The 11,805-nt window shown below is 38.2% G+C and overlaps 1 protein-coding gene across 5 annotated transcripts; it reads left to right on the plus strand.

The window, feature by feature from the left end:
- Window positions 1–7,116: 7,116 nt before the first annotated feature.
- On the plus strand, window positions 7,117–10,993 carry LOC128866628 (probable protein phosphatase CG10417). Of its 5 annotated transcripts, none has more exons than XM_054107506.1 (8): window positions 7,117–7,559; window positions 7,615–7,965; window positions 8,028–9,171; window positions 9,238–9,306; window positions 9,368–9,418; window positions 9,479–9,795; window positions 9,857–10,054; window positions 10,130–10,993. In XM_054107506.1, exons 2-8 carry the CDS (start codon window positions 7,855–7,857, stop codon window positions 10,622–10,624), a joined length of 2,385 nt encoding a protein of 794 aa, XP_053963481.1. In that variant the 5' UTR covers window positions 7,117–7,559; window positions 7,615–7,854; the 3' UTR covers window positions 10,625–10,993. The 5 variants fall into 5 exon arrangements, with proteins under 5 accessions (XP_053963481.1, XP_053963485.1, XP_053963482.1 ...); XM_054107510.1 differs by having other exon boundaries at window positions 9,482–9,795; XM_054107507.1 differs by having other exon boundaries at window positions 7,662–7,965.
- Window positions 10,994–11,805: the final 812 nt, after the last annotated feature.

The raw sequence follows: 11,805 nt of genomic DNA on the forward strand, positions 1-11,805 counted from the left end.
GAAGCAAAGAGACTATTGCGAATATGACATTGACTACAATTAAAAATGTCGAAATTTACGGTGATAATGTCAGATATATAAATTGCGCTGATGCTACCATGAAAGCATCAGTAGCAACATATGGTCAAGTAAAAGTTTTACTCTAAACTACTTTAATTTTTCAAGGTTGCCGAAAGCACCCGGCTCCCTATTAAAAAATGTAATCAAATAAAGGGTGTTTCAATTGGCGTGTTGATTTTGGCGCCCTGTGGCAGCCATTTTGTAAATCTTTTGTTTATTATTCAGTTGTTTACGTGAAATCATCATGGCAAGTTACACGATTGAACAGCACGTTCAAATGATAAAACTTTATTATCAAAATGAGTGTTCATTAACGCAAACGCTGCGCGCATTACGCACATTTTTCGGTAGACGTGGTGGCCCTTCCAATTTCTTATGGCCCATATTGAACCATATGGACCTAGACGACATGTGGTCCCAGCAGGACGGCGCTAAATACCACACAGCAAACGCCATTTTATTCCATTTCAACATCTACCCGCCCTTATTGAAAAACCCTATAATAATAAATTGAAATACTATGTAGTTTGAGGAAAAAGAAATCCATTATTTTTGCGTACAAATTTTGCCCAAATTGTTTAAAACTGTTTCTGCCTTAAACCTCTGGACGATGATACGATTACTAACATGCCTGTCAACTTCGATTATTTTTGTGTTTTTATCGACATTATCGACATTTTCTTTAACATCAAAAATGCCTAAACGAAATGAAACCAAAATTGCACGTACTTACACGGTCCGGCGTGTAACCAATTAAAACTTAGTTTGAAAAAATTACTTTCATTCAATTCAAAGTAAAAAATGTGTGAAAATAATACAAAATTAAGAATCAATTTACTTTTGCTTGATATGACCACATTTTGCCTTGACTATGGCCTTGAGACGGTTCAGAAACGAATAGCAAGCTGGCCAGACAATGGCTTTTTCAGCGCCTCGAGACTGGTGAATATTTTAGTTCGGACCTTGCTCTTGAAAACGACCCAAAGAGAAGAATCCATCGGATTAGCGTCTGGTGAATTTGAGAGCCATTGTGTGAACGTTATCAAGTTCAGAACGTTGTTTTTTAGCCATTCTTGGATCGCTCGAGCTTTATGAGACGATGCCGAATACTGTTGAAACGTCCATGGTCTGCAACTGAAATGTTTGTCTGCACACGGCTTCAAAGCTACCTCCAAAATACCTTCGCATTTACCTTGACGCCAGGCTCGATGAAAGCGATTGAAGAGCGCCCATCTGCGGTTATAGCGGCCCAAACCATTACCTGTGGCGGGTGCTGCCTCCTGGTGGCCATCGATGACTCATATTGTGATGGCTCGTTTGATCGGTCGGTCAAATAAACCCTATCGTACGAATCGATCAATTTGAAAAATTTTCTCGTCAGAAAACACAATTTTCGGAAATTGATCGCTTTCGGCTTAGCGAAGCAACTCCTTCGCTCTCTCAAGTCTGACTTGTTGCTGCTTTGGTTCAGAAGATCAGAGATCATGCGCCTTTTGGTTCTTATAAGGCTTGTGATCTTTTTCACTATGCGGCGGATGCTAAAGTCAGATATTTTCAGATCTTTCGCCATTTGATTGCCACTTCATCGGGAATTTCGCTCAAGTCACTTCTTCTCTTTCTGAACCATTTCAGGTGACGTTGCAGTCTTTTGATGACCACCTACACGACGTTTCGTGATGCTACCAGTATCATTGTAACGAGTAATGGTGCGATAAACAAACATTTTATTTACTTTAAGGTGCTCGAACTCACGAACAAACGTTGGTTATGATTTTCTGTTTGGCCGAGCCCCTCCTCCAATTTATGGTGTGCGGCGTAATATTTTTCCATTTGAAGGATTCTACAGTTTTAGCCGCCCTTAAGCATCAGATTGTTTTTTACAAGAAGCTTTTTTCATGGCAGAAATACATTTGGAGGTTTGGGTAAGTAGAGGATCGAGGGTAAGCCGCTATTAGAAACCACTTTTTCTATCATTTGATGTTTCATGCCCGGAGTTTCTAACCACAGAACTTCCGAATGGTAGTCAAGCACCAACCCATTAAGGCTACGGTCGGCAGAAATTAATAAAGTAACAGTAACAGCAGGGTGGGGTCCTTTCGCGCCTACTTTGGCTAGTTGCCATTGACGAAGTTCCGATAATGCGAATTAGGGTGGGGTTAAGGTAGTAGCATACGCCGATGACTTGGTCCCAATGATATCGGGACCGTTTCCCTCAGGCATGACTGAGATTTTGGAAAGGTCACTACTGGCTGTACTCAGTGGCTGGGTTAGCACTTGTGGTCTACAAGTCAACTCTGACAAAACGGAGCTGGTGCTATTTACCAGGGTGAACGGTTAACTCTTTCGACTTACGTATCACGGAGTGATACTTGACTCCAAGCTTCATTGGAAGCTACACATTGAAAATCGGGTAAAGAAGGCCAGTATACCCTTCTACTCCTGCAGATCTATGTTCGGCAAAAAATCGGGACTCAAGCCACAGGTCGTGCTGTAAAATGTACAACGCAGTGGTTTTGCCAATTTTAACGTATGGATGCCCTAGTCAACTTTCGAAGAACACGTTTCGATGAGTTCGGGTAATGGACTCCGAGATGAGTATCGCTGATAAACTGTAGCTCTTTATGTACTTTGCATTTCGTTATAGAGCCTGTACATGACATTATTCAAGGTATATCATACACTTGCATGATTGAATTATAATTGAATCATGATACACTAGAGATTTATGTACAAACGATTTTTTTTTTAATTGTAAAACGATTTCCCATTATTCGTTGGTTGCTAATTGAAGAGCAAAACCGGAATTTTTTTCATACTCACCCATGCAATGAAAAAGGAAATGTACAAAATACGTGCATATATGGAAGTATAGGGACCATTGGAGAGTAACCACAACGGAATACCCCCGCAATAGTAGAACGGTGATCCCAAGTTCTACTGGGGAGTAATAATAATATTTCATACGCGCAAGAGGACTCGTATTTTTTGTCCAGCAAATCCTTTCATAGTTTTATGGCGTATTTCTGCTGAGATCACATTTCTATTGCCCACTATTTCCGAGCACTTACATAGCTTCATATGCATGTAGGTATGCCCATAAGTGCATGAAACTATCGCTATTTGCACTCATATACATACACATAGTAAATGTGTTGTTGCTCGCGTACATTTATCCCGTCGGTGTGCTACTGGCTCTACTTGTTGTTATTTTGTCCTCACATTTTGGTTACACTCCATTCGCCACTACTTTTTAATATCCACTATCTCGTCCTCTGTCACTGTCCATGGCAACTTCTGGTTGGTTTGTTTGGTTGTTTGTATTATGTATTTATTTTAAACCCACTTTACTTGCTCGCAATTTTTCATATTTTTCCCTCAACATTTATCGTTCCTGCCTTCCTTCGCAGTCAACTCCATCTATTAGTGAATATTTAATGAATCACATACTTCAGCAGCTGTACCATGCTTATACATACTCGTACATACATACAAGGTACACTTAATATTTTTAACCAACTTGTTGACCACGTCCTTAAAGTGTTTTAAATGCTCAATTCACTTTGAAACGTTTAAGCTCTTTGCAAGTCATTTGTTGTTGTCATTTTTATTTATGTTGCATTCGCGGCAAATAACTTAGCATTTTTGCTCAATGGACTATTTATACCATAAGAACTAGAGAGTTGTGCTAATTTGAATTTATTGAATTGATGTCAAGGCATATGGAAGTTTATTTTTTCAAATTTTGCTGTAAATTAAATTTTTTAATGAAATATATTCTTTAGTTAGATAATAAGAATATTTTTACTTAAGCGTAGCAGCAAACGCCGCGAGACTGATGAATCTTTTAGTTCGGGCCTTGCTCTCCAAAATGGCACAAAGAGAATGACCCATCGTATGTGCGTCCAGTGAATTTGAGAACCATTGTGTGGATGTTATGAAGTTCGGAACGTTGTTTTTCAGCCATTCTTGGTTCATTCGAGCTTTGTGAGATGTTGCCGGGTCCTGTTGAAACGTCCATGGTCTGCAACTGAAATGTTTGTCTGTCCACGGCTTCAAAGCAACATCCAGGATACTTTCGCATTTACCTTGACGCGAGGCTCGATGAAAGCGATTGAAGAGCGCCCATCTGCGGTTATAGCGGCCCAAACCATTACCTCTGGCGGCTGCTGCCTCCTGGTGGCCATCGATGACTCATATTGTGATGGCTCGTTTGATCGGTCGGTCAAATAAACCCTATCGTTTTGGGAGTTTACGAATTGCTCAATTTGAAAATTTTTCTCGTCAGAAAACACAATGTTCGGAAATTGACCGCTTTCGGCAAAGCGAAGCAACTCCTTCGCTCTCTCAAGTCTGACTTGTTGCTGCTTTTGTGTGAGATCATGCGACTTTTGGATCTTGTAAGGCTTGACTTTGAGATCATTTTTCAGTATGCGGCGGATGCTAAAGTCAGATATGTTCAGATCTTTCGCCATTTGATTGGCACTTCGTCGGGGATTTCGCTCAAGTCACTTCCTCACTTTTTGAATAATTTCACGTGACGTTGCAGTCTTTTGATGACCACCTCCATGACGTTGCGCGATGCTACCAGTATCATTATAACGAGTAATGCTGTGATAAACAGAAACTTTATTTACTTTAAGGTGCTCGAGCTTACAACAATCGCTGCTTGTGATTCTCCAGCCAAATATAATGCAATCACACTATTACATTTGAAATCCATTATTGATTTTCTTTTTTCGCGTTTCCTCTCGGCAAAATGCTTCCGCGGTATGAAGGTGGTTAGATTTCGAGTGGCGGACCCCGTAAGTAAGTCCAACGCTCGGTTTAGGCGCGATATAGTAGGGTAGTTGGAAGAAATGTCGTTAAAATCATGCAAAATTTTTTGAGTCGGATCGACATGCCGCGGCATATGAGCGCTTACATCATTACACATAATTAATTAAAATATATTAAATAAATATATAAGTATAATTGGCGCCTACACCCTTTTCCATAATTTATGTGGATAAACAAACATAAATTATGGAAAACGGATACGGACCGACTCAATAGTTCAGCAATTCTTTGTTGCAACGTAACGAGGTCAATTACATAGTCAAATCCACTATGGGCGCAAAACTCGATGACTGGAAACGGCATGCCAAACCCACCGATAGCTTCTATCGAATCTGGCCTAGCACCATGTGATGATCACCTTTTAAAAGTTAGGTTGTAGCGATTGCCCACTATGAGATACACTCAGACCCATTGTGATACCACTCGCGGACTTAACATTTTCTCTCCTAAAACCATTGTGAATCGTTTAGAAACTTTAGAAAATCTCTGATTTTCATCGTGCTGATATCTCCTAACTCAATTAAAAATTGTCTATCTAAAATGGCGAATCTAAGTCTGGACAGAGTAGGATAATAGCACAGAAGGTGAAAAATCGTCACTTCCCCTTCCTCAACTAGAGAACTTCTGCAAAAGTCATATGTTTGCGCCCCCAAAAGTGATTTGTTTGCATATTAGACGGTGCCTGGTTATAACGGAAATTAGTTTGCTAAGACTATGTTCATGTCTGTAAAGGCCATTGTCTGTGTACTCATTAGTCAGTTTGGTGCCAAGTATCACTAGTTCATCTGCCCTACAGTTCCCAGCGAAGTCGAAATGGCCACGAACCCATGTAAATTTTGGATGAAAGGACTCAGCTACCTTGTTAAGTGATTTCATACTGGCTTTAAAAAATTTCTTGTTGGTGTCAGAGTGGTTTGTGAATGCGAGCTAATCAAGGTTTTTTACGCATAGGGACGTTGTATCTCAATAATATTTATGTCGAATCTAAATGGTATATTTACGTATAGTATATGTATGTCTATAAAACCCTTGTGTACAAATGCGCACGGAAATCATGCAAAGCGAATTTAAACACTGTGATACCTATTCAACGGTATACAGAATCTAAAGGTGGCGCCTTCCAAAAACCACTGCTTTATTTTTCGCGCCATGAGTTGGAATAATACAAAACAACGAAAAGAAGAGAAATTACTTTGTAAATTTTTGACTTTTAAATTAAATTGACGTGTTAAAATGTGAAAGGACAAGTTATAAAAATGGAAGTATTTTGCAGGCTTTTTGCGTTTTTATGCCAATGACGACATGGCGGCAAGAGAATGTTTTTTTTTTTAACCTCAAGGTACACTTCATTTGAGACCACGCACAGTCAGTATTGTCTTAATAAACTGGACTAGCGAAACAACACGCCTTTTTATTAAATTTGCCCTGTGGTAACGTCGTTTATTATACGGCGTTGCCATTCTTTTTTTAGTCTCAGAGACTCAGTAGATTTTGCTCTTGCCCTTTTAGAATTTATTACTTAATATGTTTAATGAATTAAAATGTGTAAGCGCGAAATTCTTAAATGTACTCTAAAAATAATGTTTTAATATTCGATTCACACGATTTTTTTCGAAACGTATTACGTGTATGTATATATGGATGAGTCCAGTTATAATTTTTAATTTAAAGATAAGCAAACAAAGTACCAAATATGTATAACAGAGCTACATCTGCCACTGGAAGAATTTCTCTGTTAAAAATATCGCAACTGTTTATTTATTAAACTTATATAAATTTTACTTTTCAATGCTAACATATTTTTTTTCTTTTAAGAAGCCAGTCGGTCATACTCAATTCAAAAATGGTATAATCCGCACTTTTAACGAATGCTTTCTCCCTCAGCGCCGTTGCACAATACCAGCGGCGTAGCCCTTTGTAATTTTGTAGCGTTACCAGATGAATAAATTATTGCTCGCATAACAATGCCATTTTTTTTATTTGACTACAACTTGATGTATTAAATTATGTATTAAAATGTATTAAATTAGTTAAAATAAACAAAAAAAATATTTCTAATCTACCGTGACCAACTACAGTTATTTGTGAAGCTTGTTGTCGATTTCATTTAGCCAATAAAGCTGGCTACACTAGTACCTCTGGCAACAACATTTATTTTCCACGCTTTTTATGTTTTTTTGATTCGTTTTTCGGGTTGCGGTTCTCTTTCATACTCTTCAATTTTGCCAATTTCATATTCGCCGCCGCCGCTGCCTGCCACTAGTACGTCTGCGTCTGCAGGTCAACGCCTGGAAAAACTTTTAAATATTGTAGAAAAGTACCGAAAATAATTAAAAAAGTAAAGAATTACGTGCCGTGAAGTGCAGATAGTGTTGGTGACAACAAATAACCAGTAAGTTTGACGCTAAATCTTGGAGTGTTTGTGCAATTGGTTGGTGCGAAAAAATAAGAAAAAAACGCCAAAGCAATAAAAAAGAAGAAGAGTGGCTGCAATAAGCATCACAAGGGGACAGCATTGCAAGCGTTGTTGCCAAAAGAAGGCGTTGGATACACACAACGAGGAAAGCAGTCCAAAGCCAAAGGTGAGGAAAGCAAAAAGCCAAGAGCTGGGGCGAAGTAAAGGCGAGAAATAAAATCAATTATTTTGGGAAGGGGTAAAACTGGTAAGTATTTGGTGAAGAAATCGCTCGTAAATTCAGTTTATTAATTAATCGATAGTTATAACAATTTGTTTTCCTTCACATTATATCCACGTGCTATATAAGTTATACCTAGCTGCGTATTTTGTTCCCGCTTTTATTTCGCAACATACCGGTGTTGATAGCTTGTGCACCGACAACTTACATCCGCACCGGCGTTTCAACATTGATTTTTCGAAGCGTTTTTTAGAAAATTTGTATTATTTCGTGTTAGGAAAATTTTGCCGCTAAACTGTTTTGACGAGTTGAGTATTGCAATATGGGTGCGTACCTATCCGAACCGAAAACGGACAAGGTGTCTACGGACGAGTCCAATGATATATTGACTATAGGAGCCAGCTCTATGCAAGGTTGGCGCAATAATCAGGAGGTAAGACAGAAAAAATAACATTTGAAGTTCAAACGTGCCAATATTATTGTATTATATCATAGGATGCTCACAATTCCATTTTAAACTTTGATGTAAATACCTCATTTTTTGCCGTTTACGATGGTCATGGAGGGGCCGAAGTGGCCACCTATTGCGCAGATAAACTACCACAATTTCTCAAAGAGTTATCTTCTTATAAAGATAGTAAATTTGAAGAAGCATTGAAAGAGGCATTTCTGGGTTTTGATAAAACACTGTTAGAACCGCAAGTGGTTGAAATATTAAAAGTACTTGCCGGAGAAAAAGGATTTGATGGCGATGATAGTGATGCCCATGACGATGATGAAGATTTTGAAGACTTGGCTGAATTGCATGAAGAAAGTCATTTACCGTTAGATGAAGTATTGGAAAAGTATAAAGGCGGGCCATCTATGCCATCTTTAAAGAGATTAAAAGATGGTGCATCTGGCGCAAAGCCACAATCACCATATTTACGTGGGAGGCGAGCAGCAGCAGTAATAGCCGATGCCACAAATAAAGCTGTATTGGATCCAGATTCTAAGCCACAAGGCTCATCTACATCAGCTGCGGCTGCAGCATTATCCACTGCAACCGGACCGAGTTCTTCACACAAACTTAGTGCATGCGCTTCTGGAGCTTCATCATCGAAGACAATTTCTATCACTCCAGAATCAGGCCCAAGTCCTTCGATTAGTGGCAATATATCTAAAATGGACACCGAAGAACCGGAAGAAGACTCTACAGTTAGTAGCAGCAGTTCTAGTGGAAGTAAACCCCATAATAATAATAATACAACAGATATAGAAATAAGCAAATCTGAAGACAATGTGGAGAAAACTTCAGCAAACGGACCTATGGCTTCGGCAGCAACCAATATTGATGTTTGCCCAGATTCGTCTCACACCAAAGAGGTTGAGCAGAATGGTAGTGTATCATCCTCAGAGAAAAAAGCAATCAAAAAACAAAATTCTCCCTTTGCTGATATGGACACAACCGTTTCTGGTTCAAATGATGCTGCAAGACGAATACAAAATGGTACCATTGGAAGTACATCATCATCTGCGGGAAACAAACAAATTGCTGGCAGCGCTACAATTACATCCACCAGCAAGGATCCGAAAAAGTCTAAGAAAACGGATGTTAGTGGCGAAGACGAATCCACCGATGATGATGCTGACTATGAAGGTAGTTTAGGTTATTTTGATTAGCCTTAAATATCATAATTTTAATTTATATACTTCATTTCATCAGAAAGTGCAGAAGAAGGTGAAACTAGACATGGCTGGGTTTACTCTTCAGAAGACGAAGAAATTGAAGAAGGTGCACAACATATATATATCTTACAATATAGAGATTACTATTGCTTTTTTATCTTTTTTAGCTGAAAATTCGAGTGCATTTTCGTCGGATGAAGAAAATGAGGAAGAAGAGGGTATGTTATTTAATTGTAGAAAAAAATGTTTAATTCTTTATATATCTTGCCTTCGTTTAGCAGAGGAGGATGAGGAAAGCGCACTTGCCAACGATCAATTCTGTGCAGATATGATAGAGGAACCTGGCAAAGATAGTGGCTGTACTGCTGTAGTTGCACTATTAAACGGTAGGGACCTATATGTAGCGAATGCGGGTGATTCCCGTTGTGTAGTGTGTCGCAATGGAAAGGCAATAGACATGAGCTTGGATCACAAACCAGAAGATGAAGAAGAGTCGGCACGTATCATAAAAGCTGGTGGTCGTGTTACTTTAGACGGACGTGTTAACGGTGGCTTGAATCTTTCACGAGCTATTGGCGATCATGCCTACAAAATGGTAAATTAAAAAATTGGTTTCAGTGGAAATTTTAAATGAATAGCATTCAAAAATTAAATAGAATCTGGAACTGTCCGCGGAAGATCAAATGATATCTGCTTTGCCAGATGTGCGAAAACTTATTATCACACCAGAGGACGAATTTATGGTATTGGCTTGTGATGGCATTTGGAATTATTTATCCAGCGAGGAAGTAGTCGATTTTATTCGTCAACGTTTGAAGGACGATTCCAAAAAGATTTCACAAATATGTGAGGAGGTAAATTGCTAAGAGTTTTCATTTACACATTGTACAGGAACAATTTCTTTAACACTAATTTGTTTAACCCTTTAGCTCTTCGATACATGTTTAGCTCCTAATACCATTGGCGATGGCACGGGCTGTGACAATATGACAGCAGTCATTGTTCGTTTTGAATCTAAAATACTAGACATGCCAACTAAAATTAATCCTGACGAAATAGTGCTTATTAAGGATATTGTCGCTAAAACCTCTCCCATCGATGCCAGTGCACAGCAGAAAGAACAGCAATGTCTTAAACGCGCGGCTTCTCCAACATCCGATGAAAACTCCAGCGAAGCCGATAATGCAAACAAAACCAAACGCTTGAAGACTGACGAGGAAACTTCCTCAACAACAAATGCTATAAACAAGGTCACAGTTGAGACATCCACATCCAGTAATAATGATACCGCAGCTAGCAGCAGCACTTCAGAAGCTGCGGCAGCGGTTGCGAGCATTACGGAGCAAAAGGATTGCGATAGCAACACTACTGCAAGCACCAATGAAGAAGTGGATTCCGACAATATCGCAGAGTCGTCGACGTAAATCTGTAGTATTGCGTTTATTTACAAATGAAATTTGTCAACAACAACAACAAGCAGCAAAAAATTGGACTGTGTAGATCCAATTTTCAATTGGCTCCAATTATTAATATAAAGAAAGAAATTGTATGTTCTATTTTTAAGAAAATCACAAAGCCTCGTCTACAAGAAAGTTCATATATTTCACAATGGCTAATAGTAAGATTTTAAAACGATTTAAGGAAGATTCAATATCCCGTTTACAGTGAATGCGCGTAATACCTTTTGTACGAAAAAATTTACCAATCTCATAGGAACAAGAAAGAGCTGCAACATTTTCTTTCAGCGAAGGATTATTATAATTTATCATAAAAATAGAATATTAATAAACTAAGTTCTCATTAGTGGAATTTCTTTCAGCTCTTAGAGTGAGAAACTTAGTTACGGAAACCGCGTATATTTGATTTGGCATTTTGCACACCTACGAAACCACCGGTAAATAGACCAACAAAACGTCATTACCGCGCTTTGTTGTTGCATATCCGTAAGCAAGGAAAGAATGCACGGACAAGTGTATTTTAGTATGGGTAAAATAAAAACGATGTCGATGCAGCAATGGTTTTCATGAAATACACATATGGCATATTTTGTAAAGCAAACTACAGATAACTCGTACATACATATATACAAGAAGGCATAATTTTAATTAATTTACAAAATTCTATATACAATGAAATGGTAAATAAAATGAAATAAAATATCTAGTATTTAAATAAAGTAAGGTCCCAACAGTTATAATAAAATGTGTATTCCTATAAGTGTTCACTTGGGTTGGAAAGTATTTAAAAGTCTAGAATTTATTAAAACTTGATTTAGGTAAAAACACTTAAAAACTTCTAAATTCAAGTTGTAATGGTACAAGAATTTGTGTTCATGTTGATCTTTGAATTTGTGGTCATTTGATGCTAAATTCAATAGCGGAATGTGCTCTCAACATTTTTAAAAATAATGATTTGAGGTATCAACAGTATAATGCAAATATGAAATTTCGAATTGTGACTACAACACCCGATTCCGAGTGTCTTGGCAACCCAAGACATTGCAAAGTTTTTCTTTTGATAGAACCTCTCAATAATTCCTCTGACTTCGATCACTGGATTGCTAATAAAAGTCACAAACTAATGGCAACACTACTTGCTTGCTTTA

The sequence above is a fragment of the Anastrepha ludens genome, chromosome 6 (assembly GCF_028408465.1).
Source record: "Anastrepha ludens isolate Willacy chromosome 6, idAnaLude1.1, whole genome shotgun sequence".
Classification (NCBI taxonomy): Eukaryota; Metazoa; Arthropoda; class Insecta; order Diptera; family Tephritidae; genus Anastrepha; species Anastrepha ludens.

What these genes read in the sequence shown, in the direction of transcription:
- LOC128866628 (XM_054107506.1), top strand. Translation starts at nt 7,855, where the DNA reads ATGGGTGCGTACCTATCCGAACCGAAAACGGACAAGGTGTCTACGGAC. An exon ending in TGATGATGCTGACTATGAAG is followed by an intron (nt 9,172 to 9,237) that starts GTAGTTTAGGTT and finishes TCATTTCATCAG; the next exon opens with AAAGTGCAGAAGAAGGTGAA. An exon ending in GCGATCATGCCTACAAAATG is followed by an intron (nt 9,796 to 9,856) that starts GTAAATTAAAAA and finishes AAAATTAAATAG; the next exon opens with AATCTGGAACTGTCCGCGGA.